The sequence below is a fragment of the Esox lucius genome, chromosome 19 (genome assembly GCF_011004845.1).
Source record: "Esox lucius isolate fEsoLuc1 chromosome 19, fEsoLuc1.pri, whole genome shotgun sequence".
Classification (NCBI taxonomy): Eukaryota; Metazoa; Chordata; class Actinopteri; order Esociformes; family Esocidae; genus Esox; species Esox lucius.
Window position 1 is genome coordinate 19853681 of NC_047587.1, and position 21916 is coordinate 19875596.

The window sequence follows — 21916 nt, forward strand, 5'->3', positions numbered from 1 at the left end:
GCTGAAAAGACCTACATGACCAGAAATCATGGAAAATGTGTTCTTGTAAAAACTATTATGACAGTCATTATTAAAATAAGTAATGGAATTTGGGGAAAGCTTTTTTTTTGTTAATCAGTTATTTTACAATATTCTACAAAAAAAACAGTATAGTTGCTTTTTCTGTAGTACATTTTAAAATACTAAATGTCATCTGAAAGCTGAACCAAAGCCATTTAGTTTTTTTTGTAAGAAATAAATATAAATTGAATAGAGCTTTTATTGGTTTACACAAAGGTTATTGGTACCCAGCAGAATTTTAACTGACCAACTAGCGGACTTAAAATGCTGTCAGTTCCACTGTAAAGTACTTCGCAGATTGGAAGTTAATATATGGAAAATATGATTACATTTGTATGCTGTTCAACCAGATTAAAATAAGGTTTTATTTTTCAGAAAATTCCATGAAGACTAAGGCATTGTTGACCATAAGAGTAAAGTATTGTTGGCTATTCATGTAATTCAACAGGATACTCCTTGGAAGTAAAATAAATGGGGTCAAGAAAAGAGTGAAAAACCTGGGATCCATTGACCTTGAACTCCCCAATATACAATAAAAACCTACACCGTTGAGCGAGATAATCTATCATCAGTTTAAAAATACAAGAGCCTAGACAGCAATAGGGTTGCTACATTTTCCCCTCCTATATTGTTTTTCAGTGGCTACATTCAAAGTCAGTCTTTTATAAAGTGTACTTTGTCTATGTATCACCTACAAGCTTGTAATAAACTATTAGAATTAAAGTGTTGGTTTCCTGGATTATTTATAATTGAGAAATTAGAATCAAGTGGACTCAACCCTCAAACATGAGAAGTGGAAAATAATTATCCGCTACAGTGCTAATATACATGAATGTATATAGAAAGGGGCCAGAGCATTGTTAGTGTTCATGTGATCAATCGATCAGTGTGTCATTCAGATCGGCCAGAGAATTTGCATGCTTTGTCTATGTTGCAGGTGAATTGTGGGTAATATTAACTGTCCTTATGTCAATCACAATTTGACTATCTATCAAAAAGACTATTGGAATTGACGGCAAAGAGAACCTTTTCTGTTCACCGATTAAATGCATATGTATTTAATTTTAAACAACAGAAAACATGCTGTGTTAGGCTAGCTTGTTCGGATGGAGCAAGGTTAAATCAAGTTATTTCGGAGTCAGTGGTATGCACAACTGTCTATTCTTTATGAACACGGTTGGGGACAGTTATGACATTTACAGGGCATGCTATTTTATTTTTATTTGAAACATCCAGGAAGACCAGGTGCATTGAATTTATTAATTAATGATTAATTTGCTCATTTGTTCAAATCACTAACTGACTAACTAGAACACTTAGGGATCTTTTCCATAAACATCCTGCACAATTTGTGGCTCCTCAAATACAGGATTGTCTATCCTAAACTAGTGTCTGCTGGTCTTTGGTTACCTCTTATGACCCAGGTGAGTCCATGTAGTGTCTCCATGAGTGACAGCACACTGAGTAAATCATGCTCAATCATAGATGTATAACCAAGCGTAGGCCCTTTGCTTTCTCTGATAGCCACTTCAATACAGAAAGCTTTGAGCTGAAACAGCTGCATTTGGTAACCGCCAAAATATACTCAAAATACTCCAAAACAGTTATTTGGAGAAAATGAGATCACGTATGCTGCTGTGCATGTAGTGATAATATAAAAGGCTTAACTAGAAGGCTCCTTAAATGGAAATCTTACATGCTAAATCAAAACATTGAATCCATTAGATATTTGCCAGAAATTTGGCAGAAATTATAACTGAAAGCAGTGGCCATTTGGGTAGAAAATTTGCAGATATTTCTGTCTGAGATAACATAGTGAACAGGCCGAGATCCCTTCATGCAGCACACTCCTCATGGACATTTTCTGTCAGCAGTTCTGATAAATGGAAAAGTAACTTTGATTTGGGACATTTGATGTGTATTATACTGCAAATCAAAATGTTATGTGAGATTATTTTAGATGATAATTGTGGTCTGGGTTTGCCTATGTTTTTTCATTTGTTTTTGTTGTATTCCAGTTTAAAGCTGTTTTAGTTTCTTTTTTTTCTATATGCTTAGATCTTTGTTTTCTTGATTGGTTATTATTGTTTTAGTTTTGTTTTGTAATGTTGTTTCAGTGTTTCTTAGTTGTTTTGAATGTGGCCTTTCTCCTGTATTAGTCCGAATGAGTTTCACCTGTGTTTATGTTCACCTGCCCTCATTTAGTGTCTTATCTACAGCTCTGGAAAAAATTAAGAAACCACTGCACATTTTTCTTTCCTTTCCAAAAAAGTTGAAAAGGTTTGTCCTTATGTTCAGTGTTTAATCCTTAGCTTTAGTATTTCTGAACTTCACTCTAAGCCAATTAAACCAAAGACTTGTTAACCAGCAGTAGAAACGTTCGGAAACCGAAGCCGAACGTAACGTCAAATGTTGCTCTACTGGCAAAAGAAGATAGCTGTTCTTAATGCTTGCCCACCTGGCTGGCTATATAAGATAATATTTAATAACAACTGTTAAAATAATACTTGACCTGCTCTTAGCAACAATGAAAATGTAAGGCCAACACTACAAGCTGCAAAACCTGAGTTACATCACATACAACACTGTGGTAAACGCACCTCAGAAGACTCGTCTGCTGTATGAAATGTTTGCCTTAAACACCGGAGTACACCTTTCTGTGTGCAACACATCAGCATAAAACATTGCCTGATTATTTCCATACTCCAAAAATCCAGGAATTCCTATCTGAAAGGGGCATCTGTCTCTGTGTAGCTATATCTCTCAATCTTATCTCTCTCTCATCATTCTCTGTCTCTTGTCTCTCATCTTTCTTGATCGCTCCATCTTTTGCGCTTTCTTGTCTCTCTCTCGGAAAATGCTTGTTCCTACTCTAGCCTGTCACTAATGATGTATTGCAGTCACACAGTTCCATTGCCCAGCTCTGACCTATGTTCTTATGTGATCTAAGTCTGTTTCATCAATAAAGCAGTCATGCAGCAAGAATTAATGACAGCAGGAATATTTTGATTAAACAGAACAATAAGCAAGCATTAATATGTGAAAGTCATTAGAGGTACCTCAGCCGCGAATGGCCATGGTCTCTCACACACAGCAAGAAAGAAGAAGCAATTCCTGGGCCATTTTCACCCGTGTAAATCTCCTGCCCTCTAATGGGGGTGTAAGTAAATGCATGCAGTTCATCTACACCTTTTCTCTTTAACAGACACAGTCTGCTTGTACACGCCAATATACATGAATGGACATGTGTGTGAATGTGCTCTTACCTTGGTGTGCAGTTTAGAGAGCTGCTTTTCATCCAAGTGGGTCTGTGTGTAGACTCGTCTCTTATAGCGGAACTGGGAAGGTAATAGAGAGGCAATACAGGGTTAAGGGACAATATCAGTGACTTTGCTAGTTCTTGAAATGTCATTAGTCAATTAGTATTCAACCCCTTTGTGACACACTAAATTGAGTGCAAGTGAATAGTCCCACAGTTGACAGGGTAGGTCAGAGAATAAACTATTCATAGATTATTATCAACAGTCTACCAAGTAACTGTGGAGCTTAGCGATACAATACTTAGGAAGTTTTCCAACCATTTCTGAAATGTTAAAAGTTTCCATAAGCACATTTAGCTCTTTTTAGAGCTACCATCTGACTAAACTGGGTGTGTTTTTCAGACAGATATTGTCCAACTGTTTTATTGTTACCAATCCTAAGCAATCTGAATACCTTTCTTGAAACTTAAACTTCTGTGCATCTCCAAATCTTATTATAGACAAACATCTACTATAGCTGGATCTCTGAATTCTATTTTTGAATAATCAAAGCATGTTCAATCAGAATGTGTACTGAAAGGCAACATCAATTTAAATTGTGGCACACAACTCTGATCAACTCAGGAATTTGTGTAGCAGGGCCATTCAACTCCTTCCCTGGAGGGTCAAAAAACTTCTGGTTTCCATCCTCTCTTTCTAATTAAGGATAATTTCAGACCAAGGACACAAGGTAAGTCTAATTAACTACCAGATAAATGTAACTACCATAAATCTGATGTTTTGGCCTTCTAGGCCCGGTGTTGAATATCCCTGACCTACAGAATCACACGCAGATTGTTAACAGTATAACAAGGTTAAATGCAAAATATCCTCTTCAGTCCTTGCTGGTTTATCTGATTTTAATCAACGCTCCTCATAATTTCAATCCTTTCATTCTGTTCAACAGTTTCTGTATGTTCCATCTGCTGCATAGAGCATTGCAAATCAAAGGGTTTAATAATGAGAAGCTTTCAAAAGAAAAAAGGCGAAATGTTGCGGACATACACTGATCAGATCTAAAACCATTAGATATTTTGTGAATATGCCTCGGACCAAAACACAAGGTGTATGGTCCCACCAACACCCTGTAGAGATCAGGTTGTCGCTGATCAACAACGTTTTACTATCTTCATGGGGATATCTGGTCAAAAAATGCACGCACACACACAATAATGAGGAGAAAAATTTAAGTAAATGTTATCTGCGGAGAGGTTTAAAACTTTGTTATTAATCTATTTTGATCTACCTATTTGCCATTTGTTGATGTCACCTGGAAGACTGAAAAATTCATCCCACCTTAACAGGCTAATATTCAAGTAATTATTTTTCAAACTGCTATCTCTCACACAATAACATCATTTTGAAAATGTCAGTGTGTTTCTGACTCATAGTGTCACACATCATCAAGAATACGGGCAAATCACATTTTTCAGTGCACTGAGACAGTGCATTTTGAAGCTGGCAATTGTTTGGTGATCCATGCATGAAGGCATTACTTATAAATAGTACAGTTGTAAATTACCTAAGAATAATTTTACTAAATCCAGCGCTTCACATTCAATCATTAAAACACAGTAAAACCGTTGTGGTTTCAAGGCATCATCAAACAGACACCATCTCTATTCATCAAGGAAATAAACATACTGCACTTGGAGATGTTGCATTTTGCTATACGGGTAGGGTATATTTATAACCCATTCATTTCTACAGTTTTACCTTTGTGCACCAGTGCTGAACATTGTTGAACAATCATGCGAGTAACTTTGCTTATAAGACCATCATCCGATGCAATACTGTAGGCCCATGTTGGAAATTAAATCAAACATGTAATTCGTCCTAATTTACACATGCTTCATTATTGAAAATCAAGTTTCAAAAAGCATATGTAATCTGATAACAATATGTTTGCTGTAAACATAACAGATTTTTTTGCTTTTGGTAATCTGTTTCTCCCCAAATCCTGATGTTTTTATCCCAAAAACTTTTTCAAGATCATAAACCATTGCTAAACATGGGTAACAACAAACAGTTAGACAGGATAGCTGGGAACACTGCTGTCAGACTAGGATTATCTGTGCTGAGTCACATACTCACAGGACAGACTGGATCACAGAATAACTGACAGGGGACGTCAGGCTTCTAGTGTCCTGTCCCTCAGGGGGGAGCCATACGAAAGCAACATGATGAAGAACAACCGCACACAAACACACAGCAAAACGACTGCACCCCAACAGACACACAGAAATAGTGTGTTTTCCAGAAAGAGGCCTACCTCCAGGTATGGGACAGGTGTAACAGAAGGCAATGGGTATTCCGTCAGCTGCCTCTCTTCATCCAGGAACTTGCCAGCCTTTCCGTTGTGAGCCGGCTGAAAGAGGCCATAGTTCAGCACATCCTTCAAGCTCTGGTTCAGAGTACACAGGATGCGCTGCTTGGACAACCAGATAGGAGCGTCTGCATCGAACTTCATACATTTCTGAAGGAAACGGGGACATGGTAGGGGAAGGTTTGTAAAGTTAGAAGTGGCTTATAATGCATAGTGTCAAACTGATAACCAAATAAATGATAACAGACACAAGGTATCCCAGTCAGTGCAATGGCTCACTGTGCAAGAAGTAATATATTATGAAAGAAAAGAGGAGAGGGGCATTGGAGATATAGTAAAATATAGTGAGGTTACAGTGGAGAGGGACAATGGAAAGAGGATAGACAGAGACAGACAGAAAGATAGATTGTGAGAGAGAATGCACACCTAATAATTAACTAAATAATTCACATAGTTATCAAATTATGTAATGGTTGATGGATTATTTCCTGCCATAGAGAACACTCACAAGGGTGCTTTTAGAAACCCTTGACCACAGAGGAACCTAAAGCACCAGTCTCATAAAGTCAGATTAAACCATCCGGCCTACCTCAAGCCCCTAGAATGCCTTAACATTTAAATGAAACATCATGATACATTATGCATGTTCTAAATGTTAACAGGATATCCTGAGGTTAAGTGTCTGGCTCAGGATCAGGACTGAAGACAGCTGTGCCATACACTATTTAAGAAATATCAGTTACCATCTCATCACTGCTCCATCTTTTCATAAACACTGAAAATAGTTTATTCCTTAACTAGAAGGTACATTATTATATATTTTTTTTAATTAATGTTCGGTCTTTCAAAGGAGACATACATACTACAACCCCTTTTGCAAAAAAGTTGTGATGCTGTGTAAAATGGAAATAAAAACACAACAATGATGTGCAAATCTTTTAAACCCATAATCAATAGAAAGTAGTACAAAGAAAACATAAAATGTTGAAACATTGAAAAATGTATGCCCAATTTGAATTTGATGCCAGAAACACGTTTCAAAAAAGCTAGGACAGGGGTAACAAAAGACTGAAAAAAAGTTGTATAATACAAAAAGAAAATGGTGAGACATCTCACAACTAATTAGGTTAAATGGCAACAGGTCAGAAACAGCGTACACATTTCACGACAGCCACGTGCCCTTCACTCTGTCCGTGAAGCCACGAAAATCATTGTGCACCCTCCGCCCACCACGGCGTTTGTGCCCCGTCTATATAATGTCATCTCGTGCAATGATAACAACCACAAGAACGGACAACATGCAGGTAAGCAAGCTATCTAGTTATCGATAGATATTTGACTTATTTATTATTACTGCTTACCTGAATCAAACCTCTGTTTTCGAAGGTGCGTTCATGAGCAACTGGGAGGTGGGAAAGTTCAGACCGAGTGGGAGAATACACCTGAACGCTTTGTGAGAGCTCGGTGAAGTAACTCAACATGGTGGCCTTTGTGGTGAAAGATGGTGACAAGAATTACTTTCTCCGCGCACAAAAAAAGTCACTGTAATCATTTATTTAGGTCGTACTCATTAGCGCAGGTGATAGTGATGTTAAAGGATACTTCGCGATTTACTTTTGGGTAACTGAGGTAATGCTATGCCTCTTGCTAACTAACCTTAACGTTACTTAACTGTCAATACAGTTGCCTGTTAGGTGTCGTCATGTAAATACTTCCAACTAGTAATGGCCATTCGAGGCTTCATTACCGTTCTTCTAGCTGCAGAATATTATGCTAACAGTGCTAACTCAGATTTTCTTTTTCAAAATAAAAGCTATAATTTGAAATATGGTAATATAGTAAACAATCTAGTCTGTACATTTTATGTTTAATGTCCTTTCCAATGTTATTCTTGTCTGTTCTTTTTCTATATTGCCTTATACATTTCAATTATGGCTTTTATTGTGAGAAAGAAAATCAGACAGTTGCCAGAATAATATCCTGCTGCTAAAATAACGCTAATGAAACCTCGAATGGCTATCACTACTCCCAACTAAAATTTCTGAAATGAAACAGATTCCAGAATCTATAAAAATGTTGAGGGAGGTGTAGATGTAAATTCAGACATTAAAATATGAAGATGGACTGAGGTGAAGTGCAAAACTGTCCTGTGATCTGACAAATAAAAATGATGGACGCCACATCATATGGGCTAAAAAGGAAAGGGACCTTCTGGCTTGTTATCAGTGCACTGTTCAAAAGCCAACATCTGTGATGATATTGGGGTAGATTAGTACACATAGCATGGGTGACCTCTGAAGGCACCATTAATGCTGAACAATATTTAGGTTTTGGAGCAACATGTGCTGTCATTCAGAGAAGGCCTTGCTTATTTCAACAAGACAATGCCAAACCACATTCTGAACGTATTACCACAGCATGGCTCTGTAGTGAAAGCCTGTGTGCTAAACTGGCCTGCCTGCAGTCCAGACCTGTCACCCATTGAAAACATTTGGTGCAATATGAAACGAAAAATAAGACCAAGGAGACCCCGAACTGTGGAGCAGCTGAAATCCTACATCAAGCAGGAATGGGAAAACATTTCACATTCAAAACTACAGCAATTGGTCTCCTCAGTTCCCAAACCCTTACAGAGTATTGTTAAAAGAGGAGATGCAACACCGTAATAAACATGCCCTGTCCCAATTTTTTTTGAAATATGTTGTTGGGTTCTAATTAAAAATGGGCATATTTTTCCAAAAACAATGACATTTCTCAGTTTCAACAGTTGATGTATAGGGATTAAATGATTTGCACATCAGTGCATTCTGTTTTTATGTGCATTTAATGCAGCATCCCAACTTTTTTGGAAACAGGGTTGTACGTTCTCTTCATTAACCCCACTGTGGAGCATTGATCTACAAATGAGTGAGAGAAATAAAGAACGAGAGAGAGGGAAAGACATGTAAAGACAGAGAAAAATGGAGAGAGATATAGATGAAATGAAACTAGCTGAGCAAGATTTAGGACAGCAGACCAAACTGCAGAGGTAGATACACCCCACCAGCGCCAAATCAATCCATATAATGGAATATCAATACAACAATCAATGCGCCACAATTACAGTCCCATTTCAATATACAGCTTTAGAACCAATGTGTAACAACAATATTCTCCTTAAGCTCTCAGATACTCCCAGACACCACAGACCCGACTATCCAGTAAGAGTAACACAATCATATCAGCAGTATTTCAAGCATCAAAAATCTGTACCACAACCATACAACATCAGCATCCCCTATCGTCTGCACTTGTATCACACACACTCACACCCACACAAATACACACACTGACACAGCCCATGAGTGAACAATATCACTTCACTCCGTGCTCTTTGCTCTGACACTTTAAGCCCCTCAGAGATTCAGAGTGAACGAGCTGAACAGATATGGAGCTGAACATCACAGGGTCACTGGCATCGCATTGTAGAGATATAAGATAACTGAGGATTTGAAGTACCAGGCTGGTTGCAGCAGTACTGGTAACTGTACATTAATGACTTCAACATATTTACCATCAACAGAGGCACAAGTAGATCTATACTATGTTGCTATGCAAAAGTCAGCCTCTCAATCACTAGTGGATACTGGTTTGTTTGTTTCTGTTAGAAAAAAAAACCCTGTAAATTAATTTAACCATTTATTAGGAATTAAATGTAAACAGTATTAGATTACATTGTTATTTATGCTTTTGTCTTTCGGGGGCATATATCATTAACACAAAGTAAGTACAGACAGAAAGCTTCCAAACATGCTATATCAATCCCCCCCCGAATGAAAGAAAGCAGAACCGAACTGGTGGTGATTGGGTTGGTGGACGGCTAAACAAAATCAGACAGCAAATAATCCAGCTAATAATAATAATAATACTTACAAGCACGAAAACCCAGGGTATAGCATACAGTACTACCAAAACATGCTACTTAAACATACAGTAGTGTGACAGTTCCACGGCACAGTGCTTAATGTCTCATTCACATTTAAATAATTGGACGCAAGACTGATAATGTCATCTATTACAGAACAATCTGATAGACACAGCTTTATAGAACCTACGCACAAAGCCTCTGCTTAATTTAAACAAAACAAGAAATCGAGAATGTCAAATCGCTAACACGGATGATGCATTCCAATGTATCTTTCCTGTGCAAGTGCACATATATATATATATATATACACACTGTATATGTTAAACAGTAATGGACCCAAAATCCAACCCTGGGGAACTCCTTTATGAACTGCAATAAATTTCGATTCACACCCATCCGTAACTACCACTTAAGTTCTATCACTAAGATATTTTTGAAACCATGAACAAGTCACAAGACAGTGTGGTCAACAGTGTCAAATGCCTTGAGCAGATCAATAAGTAAAGCAGCACAACTTAGCTTTGCATCCAAGGCCTTAGCAATATCATATACAAACCCGATTCCAAAAAAGTTGGGACACTGTACAAATTGTGAGTAAAAAAGGAATGGAATAATTTACAAATCTCATAAACTTATATTTAATTCACAATAGAATATAGAACATGACAATGCCAGACCACATACTGCATCAATTACAATGTCATGGCTGCATAGAAGGAGGATCCGGGTACTGAAATGGCCAGCCTGCAGTCCAGATCTTTCACCCATAGAAAACATTTGGCGCATCATAAAGAGGAAGGTGCGACAAAGAAGACCTAAGACAGTTGAGCAACTAGAAGCCTGTATTAGACAAGAATGGGACAACATTCCTATTCATAAACTTGAGCAACTTGTCTCCTCAGTCCCCAGACGTTTGCAGTCTGTTATAAAAAGAAGAGGGAATGCCACACAGTGGTAAACATGGCCTTGTCCCAACTTTTTTGAGATGTGTTGATGCCATGAAATTTAAAATCAATTTATATTTCCCCATTTTCTCAGTTTAAACATGTTATATGTCATCTATGTTGTATTCTGAATAAAATATTGAAATTTGAAACTTCCACATCATTGCATTCTGCTTTTATTCACAATTGTACAGTGTCCCAACTTTTTTGGAATCGGGTTTGTACAACCAACATGTTTGCGATTTATTGTAATATGCCCTGGTCTAAAACCAGATAGAAATGTGTTAAATTAAAAAAATTTCAGATAAAAATAGCACCGCTGTATCTTTACTAATGACTCCAGTATCTTAGCAGGACAAAACAGTTCAGAAATAGGTTGATAATTAGGGACACTAGTGTCTCCACCTCTATGTGAGGCACTACACGACAATAGTGTCTCCAACTTTATGTAGATGCAACACATGTTTAATTTTCCAAATTATTGGAATGATCCCAGTTGACAAAGTTAGATCAAAAATATGTTATTGCCCCTGAGATAAACGGTGCTGCTTTGACCAGCAAGCATGGGTCTAATTTGTCAGGACTTGGCGATTTCCTAGCATTTATAGTTATTAAAGCATCTAGTACCTCATTTTCTGAGAATGGTCTTAGGGAAAAATCTAGACTATCAAAGTTTTCTGCATAAATATCCAGTTATTACGTGAGGCAGTAATTGAATGCTTTTTCGAAGAGGTTGCCTGCTCTAATAAAGTGGCTATTAAAAGCATCAACAATAGTGTTCTTGGCAGTAATAGGACCAGTCTCCAAGACCTAATTGCTTTGGTAAAGACATGTGTGAGCTGTTTTTGCTGGCCTAGATGAGCGAGACTGACTGACTGACTGACTGACCGACCCTTGTTAAATAGTGGTTAGAGATTACGCAACAACAGGTCCAGTGTTCGACTCCCGTCATAGTCAAAACTAATTATGCCTCAGGATTTGTTCAGGACAGACAAACTTTGCTGGCTATACAACCTTCAGTAGCTATGTTATTGGAAGCCTAAAATAAAACAGTTCTGGTGGATATTAGGATTTGTTCAGGATAGACAAAAACTTTGCTGGCTACAACCTTCAGTAGCTATGTTATAGGAAGCTTAAAATTAAACTGTTTACTGTTACATTGCAACCATTTCTGGTGGATTTTCAAATTATTCATTAGGATTTGTTCAGGATAGACAAACTTTGCTGGCTACAACCTTCAGTAGCTATGTTATAGGAAGCTTAAAATTGAACTGTTTACTGTTATATTGAAACTATTTTCGAATTATGCATTATGATTTGCTCAAGATAAACAAAAACTTTGCTGGCTTTCTAGATTATCTCGTCTTTTCACTTGACGAAAAAGTTAGTTATCGTCATCTATATTTATAGCTATTGTATCAATGTCATTCATGAATGGCTAATAAACTGTTCAAACGGTCAGTGGCAAAAGCCATACAGTTCCTGTGCTATTTTCCCAACCAAAACTTTAATATATAATTAAAAAAAACAATTGCAGCTCTTTTTATTGATCTTTACAAAAATCACAAACATTTGTGTACCATTTTCCAAATACAACAAACAAATCTGTTATTTCTTAAATCTCAGTTGCAAATGGTATGTTTCCAATCAGCCCCAAATTGATATCTGATGAGTTAATAATACACACAACACAAGAAGTGCACATTTCCTCATTTCACACAGCTGTCTTAATTACAACAACTAGAAAAGGGAGGAAGAAGAAGAAGAAGAGAGAGGTGTAAGAGTGAGAGGTGGTGTATAGGGCAGAGGGTGAGGAACAGTTTAGGAGGTAAAATGAGATGACAGGAAAGGAGTAGAGGGTATAGGAAGAGGAGATGAAGCAAGAAGAGCTGAGGATGTAGGAGAAGACGCCAGAAGAGTTGAGGATGTAGGATGAGGAGAAGAGGGAGGAGTAGAGGGAGAAGAGATTGGTAAATTGGAGGGCAATGGTATAGTGGAAAGGGCAAGAGAAGAAAATATAAAAATACATTAACAGAGAGGAAGGGGAGGACAAGGTGTAATAGGAGGAGAGGTACAAGGAGAGTTAGGGTTACCAAGGTGTAAGAGGAGGGAGGAGAGGTACAAGGAGGGTTAGGGTTACCAAGGTGTAAGAGGAGGGAGGAGAGGTACAAGGAGGGTTAGGGTTACCAAGGTGTAAGAGGAGGGAGGAGAGGTACAAGGAGGGTACAGACATGTTTCTAATTAAACCCTTATTGACCTTGTCATAAATCATGGTCTCTCCTTGAGAGAAGCTGGGCAGCGATTGTAGCCCAATATGAACAGATCCACAGTGGCTTCAATTATCCGCACATTTCAGAGGGCAAACTGGTAAGTAACTATAACATTCTACTTCTACAGTGAGAGTCAATTTAGCCTTGTTGTGTGTAGTTCTAGTTTTGCACTGTAAATTTTCCTTTTGGGGCCCGGCCGGGCTCAGCCCGAACGGGTGACGTGGGGCCGCCCTCCCGTGGGCTCACCACCCACAGGAGGGACCATAAGGGGCCGGTGCAAAGAGGATCGGGCGGCAGTCGAAGGCAGGGGCCTAGACAACCCGATCTCTGGACACGGAAACTGGCTCTAGGGACGTGGAATGTCACCTCGCTGGCGGGGAAGGAGCCTGAGTTAGTGCGTGAGGTTGAGAGGTTCCGATTAGAGGTAGTCGGGATCACCTCTACGCACGGCTTGGGCTCTGGAACCACACTCCTTGAGAGAGGATGGACTCTTCACCACTCTGGAGTTGCCCATGGTGAGAGGCGGCGGGCTGGTGTGGGTTTGCTCATAGCTCCCCAGCTCTGCCGCCATGTGTTGGAGTTTACCCCGGTGAACGAGAGGGTCGTTTCCCTGCGCCTACGGGTCGGGGATAGGTCTCTCACTGTTGTTTGTGCCTACGGGCCTAACGGCAGTGCAGAGTACCCGACCTTCTTGGAGTCTCTGGGAGGGGTGCTGGAAAGTGCTCCGACTGGGGACTCTATTGTTCTACTGGGGGACTTCAACGCCCACGTGGGCAACGACAGTGACACCTGGAGGGGCGTGATTGGGAGGAACGGCCCCCCTGATCTGAACCCGAGTGGTGTTCAGTTATTGGACTTCTGTGCTAGTCACAGTTTGTCCATAACGAACACCATGTTCAAACATAAGGGTGTCCATCAGTGCACATGGCACCAGGACACCCTAGGCCGCAGGTCGATGATCGACTTCGTTGTCGTCTCATCTGACCTGCGGCCGTATGTCTTGGACACTCGGGTGAAGAGAGGGGCGGAGCTGTCAACTGATCACCACCTGGTGGTGAGTTGGATCCGATGGCGGGGGAGGAAGCTGGACAGACTCGGCAGGCCCAAGCGTACTGTAAGGGTCTGCTGGGAACGTCTGGCCGAGTCTCCTGTCAGAGAGATCTTTAACTCCCACCTCCGGCAGAGCTTCGACTGGATCCCGAGGGAGGTTGGAGATATTGAGTCCGAGTGGACCATGTTCTCCACCGCCATTGTCGAAGCGGCCGCTCGGAGCTGTGGCCGTAAGGTCTCCGGTGCCTGTCGAGGCGGCAATCCCCGAACCCGGTGGTGGACACCGGAAGTAAGGGATGCCGTCAAGCTGAAGAAGGAGTCCTATCAGGCCTGGTTGGCTTGTGGGACTCCTGAGGCAGCTGACGGGTACCGACAGGCCAAGCGGGCTGCAGCCCGGGTGGTTGTGGAGGCAAAAACTCGGGCCTGGGAGGAGTTCGGTGAGGCCATGGAGAAGGACTTTCGGCTGGCCTCGAAGAGATTCTGGCAAACCATCCGGCGCCTCAGGAGAGGGAAACAGTGCCCTACCACCGCTGTTTACAGTAGAGGTGGGCAGCTGTTGACCTCAAGTGAGGATGTCGTCGGGCGGTGGAAGGAGTACTTCGAGGATCTCCTCAATCCCGCTGACATGTCTTCCATTGAGGAAGCAGAGGATGAGGGCTCAGAGGTGAACTCGTCCATCACCCGGGCTGAAGTCACAGAGGTGGTCAAGAAACTCCTCGGTGGCAAGGCACCGGGGGTGGATGAGATCCGCCCTGAGTACCTCAAGTCTCTGGATGTTGTGGGGCTGTCTTGGTTGACACGCCTGTGCAACATCGCGTGGCGGTCGGGGACAGTGCCTCTGGGATGGCAGACCGGGGTGGTGGTCCCTCTTTTTAAGAAGGGGGACCGGAGGGTGTGTTCCAACTACAGGGGGATCACACTTCTCAGCCTGCCCGGGAAAGTCTATGCCAGGGTTCTGGAGAGGAGAATACGGCCGATAGTAGAACCTCGGATTCAGGAGGAACAGTGTGGTTTTCGTCCGGGCCGTGGAACACTGGACCAGCTCTATACCCTCTACGGGGTGTTGGAGGGTTCATGGGAGTTTGCCCAACCAATCCACATGTGTTTTGTGGATTTGGAGAAGGCATTCGACTGTGTCCCTCGCGGCATCTTGTGGAGGGTGCTTGGGGAATATGGGGTCTTGGGTCCTTTGCTAAGGGCTGTCAGGTCCCTATACAACCGAAGCAGGAGCTTGGTCCGCATTGCCGGCAGTAAGTCAGACTTGTTCCCAGTGCATGTTGGACTCCGGCAGGGCTGCCCTTTGTCACCGGTTCTGTTTGTAATTTTTATGGACAGAATTTCTAGGCGCAGCCAGGGGCCGGAGGGTGTCAGGTTTGGGGACCACACGATTTCGTCTCTGCTCTTTGCAGATGATGTTGTCGTGTTGGCCCCTTCTAACCAGGACCTTCAGCATGCACTGGGACGGTTTGCAGCCGAGTGTGAAGCGGTGGGGATGAAAATCAGTACCTCCAAATCCGAGGCCATGGTCCTCAGTCGGAAAAGGGTGGCTTGCCCACTTCAGGTTGGTGGAGAGTGCCTGCCTCAAGTGGAGGAGTTTAAGTATCTAGGGGTCTTGTTCACGAGTGAGGGAAGGATGGAACGGGAGATTGACAGACGGATCGGTGCAGCTTCTGCAGTAATGCAGTCGATGTATCGGTCTGTCGTGGTGAAGAAAGAGCTGAGCCGCAAGGCGAAGCTCTCGATTTACCAGTCAATCTACGTTCCTACTCTCACCTATGGTCATGAGCTTTGGGTCATGACCGAAAGGACAAGATCCCGGATACAGGCGGCCGAAATGAGTTTTCTCCGCAGGGTGGCTGGGCGATCCCTTAGAGATAGGGTGAGAAGCTCGGTCACCCGGGAGGAGCTCAGAGTAGAGCCACTGCTCCTCCACATCGAGAGGGGTCAGCTGAGGTGGCTTGGGCATCTTTTTCGGATGCCTCCGGAACGCCTTCCTGGGAAGGTGTTCCGGTCCCGTCCCACCGGGAGGAGACCCCGGGGAAGACCTAGGACACGCTGGAGGGACTATGTCTCCCGGCTGGCCTGGGAACGCCTCGGTGTCCCCCCGGAAGAGCTAGAGGAAGTGTCTGGGGAGAGGGAAGTCTGGGCATCCCTGCTTAGACTGCTGCCCCCGCGACCCGGCCCCGGATAAGCGGGAGAAGATGGATGGATGGAAATTTTCCTTCTTCAATCAATCAATCAAATGTATTTATAAAGCCCTTTTTACATCAGCAGTTGTAACAAAGTGCTTTTACAAAACACCCGGCCTTAAACCCCAATGAGCAAACCACAGTAGTGTTGAATTTCAGTGGCTAGGAAAAACTCCCTAAGAAGGCTAAAATTTAGAAAGAAACCTAGAGAGGATCCAATCTCTCCAATACACTCTCTCCCTCTTTTTGAGCAAAGACACCTGTTTGTTATTATTACTCTTACCTGTGTTCCTGATTACTGTCCCCATTTAAGAGTGCGTTGGATCTCACTGCCACAGCAAGCCTGTTGAGATCCATGCCTGGACATGACAGTCACTCAGGACCTTGAGTGTGCCTGAGGTGCAATGCAGAGAGAATACCATGGGACTCAAAATAGGTGTATTTTTAACAGGCTCTCAAAAACTATAGATACATTTGGCAGGGCAAGATCGAAGATTGCCCAATAACAATTTGGGCCTAGACTTTCGTCCCCTTTTGAAGAGGGAAATGACAGCCACGGCTTTCCAACCTAGAGGAATTGCAGTCAATTTTATTGAGAGGTTGAATAGGTAGATGATAGTGACTGCACTGAAAGAGGCAGATTACTTTAAAAAGCAAAGGTCCAGATCATCAGATTACCAACCCAGCAGATTTCAAAGGTTCTAAATGTTGGAGCTATGTCCAAACCTCATTAACTTGAACTGGATGAAAGGAGAAATGGTGAGTTTGGGAAGAAAGCTCTACATGGAATAGGAGCATCAGTGTTGGCCTCAGGAAAAGGCATATTAGATTTAAATGCTTGTCCAGCCAAAGCAAAATGATTATTAAGGCGCTCAATCATTTGGGCTATTCAGAGGTAAAAATGTTTGGGACTTTCAGTATTGTAGGCAGCTCAGGAGTTATTTTTATTTTCCATTGATTTTAGAGAGTCCTGCTAGTTAGGTGGTAAACCAGGAGCCATATAGATAAAGAGTACAAGACTGATTCGGTGCCATTCTACAGAGGCCAGATCATGTAGGAAAGCCTGTTCACTGAAGTGTTTAAACAAACATTTGACAATAATTAGCGTTTGACAATTGCAAACACAGACAATGATAAAATGACCACCAAGGTCTTTTTTTTTTTTACCAAAACCACAGAGGTGTAGTTTGTAAGAATATTTGTGACAAAAATATCAATGAGCGTGCTCTAGTTCATAGTCTTAAGGTTGTGTCTGGTGGGTTCATATATCATGTCAGAGTGATTTAGGGGATCCAGTGGTGGTCGGATGGTAAATGTTTTAATTTGTGCTGCACTGAATAGACCTCACAAGGAGCAGGAGTGCTGGTAGGACAATTGCTCCTTCCTACAGTATAAGGTTCCTGGTCACCTGTGAGACCAGATCACACACATGGTAAGGTCGTCCTCTCTGGCCAGGTACACGGATGGGGCTTCTATGAGTTCGCCAGGTGCAGCTTCCTTCTCTTGTGGCTTCAGGTTGCTGTTAGCAAGGTCCAGCAGGGCCCGGAATCTGGGCCTGTCACATCCCAGGAGGAGGGACATCAGCAGTCCTTCCACCACTCTTGGCATCGCCTTCCAGTCTCCGGGGGAGTGGCAATGCCAACAGGCATCACAGGGCAGCATCGGCGGGTGGAGTGGCTCCGATCCCACGGACAAGGCAGCCTCTACCCACTCGCCCAGATCCACTAACCCACAGGGGCTGACCGGGGTCCCCATTGTCTCCTTCTCCTAGGCCAGGAAGTGAATTTGTCCACTGTCACTCGGTTGATTATTTGCTGGGTGGTGAGGTACTCCACCAGCCTGTGTAGATGGGCCAACTGGGAGTGGGTGTGGTGCCATGTGTGAAACCTCCGGCCATGGGACTGGGGACAGGCCTGCCAGGGTAGGAACAACTCCAGAATCCGGGCCCACTTGTCAGACTTCCAGCCCTCTCTCTTTGCCACCAGCACAAAGCCACAGAGTTACATTTTGATGGCATCGTGGGTTGAGCTTAGTGAACAGAGGTCTAACGGTGGTCACTGGAGACACTGGAGCCTGGATTTTGGGCGTCCAGTTTCAGGGGGACCTGCCTGAGTGAAGCGGACAGCTGGACGGTTAGCTGGTGTTGCTGGATGGCCACCTGGGCCAGCTGGCAATAGGCCTCCCCATCGCTAAGCGACATGTGCTCACACACACAACGACGTGCCAAGCAAACTGCACACACAGCGACACAACAGGCGAGGTACATTGCACAAGACTACTCATACTCTCAGGTCTGATAGCAGAGCTCTGCCCGTATCCTCCACCAGTGTAATAGGAAGGCAGAGCCGGAACACAGCCACCAGTAGTATGGGGGATGCCCGAGGGAGATTTATTGATTACACAGAAGCACAAAAAGGGATATGGAAAGAACCTTGGACAGCTTCAGCTGGGCATGACCTCTGGCCTTGTAGGGCAGCGTCTGCAAATCTCTGTGGTAGTTTTGATACACACAAAGACAGCTCCTGTGGGCAATTTTCCAATCAAAGCATGTGAATGCATCCCATAGGTATTTAAAAATGTACAGCTTTTAATTTCTGTTCTCCTGCTTGGTTACAAAAGAACTTGGTCATGTGGAATTTTGGTATAAATACATGTTATAAGTAAAATGTGTTTAGACAACAAACATCCATTTGTATTCATTCACAGGAAGTCACTTTCTGTCAAAGCTCGCTACTGTAATTCGCCAATGGGCTAACTGTATACTGTAGACCTATTGAATTCTGGGTAGTTACACCCCCTGTATAAATTAGTGTGTATGGCAAAAATGCAACCAAAAAATTCGGGAATGTTCACCTTAAATACTGAATGCATTTCTCCTTTTATATCGACCATGTTTTCCATTATTTAATCACTATACATAGTGGCTGATTTCCAACAAAAATCTTTCCCTACAGTGGATAAGGAATGTCTTTTTTTCAACAGTTTAATAAACTGATGCATTTTTATAATGTCATTTTCGAACCTGCTCTCCCTGTCACAGATGAATGGTGTTTAACAATCAATCAAATTTATTTATAAAGCCCTTTTTACAACTGCAGTTGTCACAAAGTGCTTTTACAGAAACACCCGGCCTTAAACCCCAAGGAGCAAACAACAGAAGTGGTAAATTTTTGTGGCTAGGAAAAACACCCTAAGAAGCAGAATTTTAGGAAGAAACCTAGAGAGGACCCAGGCTCAGAGGGGTGACCAGTCCTCTTCTGGCTGTGCCGGGTGAGATATTAAGAGTCCAATTGGAATAATTAATACATTTCTCTGGGCTAAATCCAGAGGCTATTTGATTTTAGACTAGTTCAGAAGTATGACCAGATGGACAAGGACAGGGACAGCAACGGGCCCCCCAAACCAGCTACTCCACAGGTGTGGACCAGGACCTCATGTCCTCCTAAAGTTTAAAACGGGAGGAGACTGGGAAAATTCAGAAAATGCATTCCTCATATCAACAACGATATATAGTGGAGAAGGAGAATTAAGTGGGGAAGGAGAACTGATCCAATCCCCCAGCACAATAGTGGGTCCGGCGACACTGTGGCCCTACCCGGGGGAGGACCCAGACAGGGCTCAACAGGCAGGAAATCAATCCACCCACATTGCCAGGCATCAACCAAAGGGACACCCATCAACCGCAACCACCCTGAATGAGGGCCGAGTATTGCCAGCAGAGTACAGCCCAATTGCACAAGTGTGCAACAGAGAGACAACAACAAGCCAGTGACTCTGCCCCCGAAAGGCATTGGAGGGAGAGCATCCCGGTGGCGACGAGAGCCCACCTGGCAAAACAGCAAGGGTGGACAGTATCAAGCCTTCTGGTCACCTTCACGGACCCAGGCCAGGCTGCACCTAATCATAAACCGTGCTGTAGAGTTTTTAGTAGACACTTGAAAGTTTGCACTGAGTTTGCATTTCTAACCTTAATTGGCAGATCATTCCACAGTAGTCCAGCTCTATGTGAAAAGGTCCTGCCTCCGGCTGTTTGTTTAGAAATTCTAGGTACAATTAAAAGGCCTGCATCTTGTGATTGCCTGCAAGGTAAGTAGGAGCAAGTCCATGTATTGACTAATAGGTTAACATTTTCACAAGTGAGTTTCAAATATTCCTTAAACGACCCCCCCAAAAAAATGCTTCTAAGAGCTGCAAAAGCTGGTTGATGTATAACTGTAGCTATCTAGCAAACGTCAGCTAACCGCTAGCTAACAAAGTGTGACCTGTAATTCCGTGCAGTGAAAATGAATAAACTATATAAAAAGCATAGCGGCGCCCATAACGGGTAACGTAACTTCTAGAAAGTTTTTAACAATGGTTTTGATCGGTTGTCAGCCCTTACAGGAAATGTTAAGATGCTCTATAGTAGTCGCTAATATCATTTGTTTTTGTGTATTAGTGTTGGCTGTCTGTTGGTACCGAAGTAACACTTCTTGTCCTGATTTGAATGCTTTCTACCTGGTTAATATCATAATGTGGTCTAGAAACAATTACAATCAGGAAATAAAGTTATAAACACTGTTTGAGCTAAATGTGAGTAAATAACAGCGCGGTCTGACAAGCCATTGTTACGTTACTTGTAGCTAGGCGTGCTAATGGTTCGTTCTAAACAATACGTTCTAATCACACCAGCGTGATCGTACGTTTCAGGGACCACTCTAGCCTGATCACACTGGTGTTATGTACGTACGCGTCAAAGGGTTAACAGTAAAACCTTAAAATCAGGTCACAGTGAGATCTGCTAACAACGCTCTTTCTTTCCTAAAACAAGCAGTTCTGTTTTTCTTGAGTCTAAGAGCAAGAAGTTCTCTGTCATTGTTGTGGAAATTTCTCTAACCAATGTATTCTCACTGATTAAAGTCCCATCCATCCATCCATCCATCATCTTCCGCTTATCCGGGGCCGGGTCGTGGGGGAAGCAGTCTAAGCAGAGATGCCCAGACTTCCCTCTCCCCAGACACTTCCTCCAGCTCTTCGTGGGGACACCGAGGCATTCCCAGGCCAGCCGGGAGACATAGTCCCTCTAGCGTGTCCTAGGTCTTCCCCGGGGTCTCCTCCCGGTGGGACGGGACCGGAACGCCTTCCCAGGAAGGCGTAAAGAGTTAGAGGCAGTTTTTTCTATTTCTACACTAACATAATCCTTGCCTGACATTTGCGTCAGAAGCCGAGCCTCTAACTCTTTACCTGAAATGTCTTTACCTGAAGACGATAGCTCTCCTCCGTGTTGTAGCTACAACAATTACACTGATAAGGCATTTTAATGATACTTAGTGTCGGGTGAGTAGTTCTGTTAATTATGTCCAAAAAGAGTCTCGGTGTAGTAAAGTTGGGTAAGAGGTCAACAGATTAAAAATATTGCGTTGGTAAACACTTAAAGTGGAATTTGACCAATTAGTTTATATAGAGTAAATTCAAAAAAAGTTTGGCAGGTATAGCCAGGTAGGTAACAGCAGGCAGCGTACAGCACTACAAGCTCCACCAGCCCACCACCTCCAAACAGTTCAGTAGCTTATTCCTTCTATTTAAATGTTGAATTTGCAGCAGATGTCTCCTACAGTAGTCTTCTTGCTATGAAGATATAGTACAGTAGTAGAGTAGCACTACACACAAAAAATGAAAAATGTATTTAGTACACTATAGTTTGACATTATTTTGTCATAATTTAGGCACATTTAAAGAATAGTTTGATTGTCAGCATCATGGTTTCTTGAGACTGATTATGCCACTTCAGGGTCCATCAGGGCTGTCAGCGTCATGGTTTCTTGAGACTGATTATGCCACTTCAGGGTCCATCAGGGCTGTCAGCATTTCCAATGGTTTGAGCCTGTGAAA

The 21916-nt window shown here is 42.5% G+C and overlaps 1 protein-coding gene across 6 annotated transcripts in view; it reads right to left on the minus strand.

Moving 5' to 3' along the window:
• Positions 1 to 21916, minus strand: part of shank3a (SH3 and multiple ankyrin repeat domains 3a) — a 307884-nt gene that overhangs the window by 207403 nt on the left and 78565 nt on the right. For all 6 annotated transcript variants that reach the window (XR_002195651.2, XM_020040539.3, XM_020040541.2 and 3 more), the window contains exons 3-4: positions 5632 to 5835; positions 3327 to 3398 (exon numbers count right to left, since the gene is read on the minus strand). Coding sequence is in view for 5 of the 6 variants with exons in the window: in XM_020040539.3 (XP_019896098.3) it covers positions 3327 to 3398; positions 5632 to 5835 (276 nt within the window). In the remaining variant the exon portion in view is untranslated. The remainder of the gene's footprint in view (positions 1 to 3326; positions 3399 to 5631; positions 5836 to 21916) is intronic.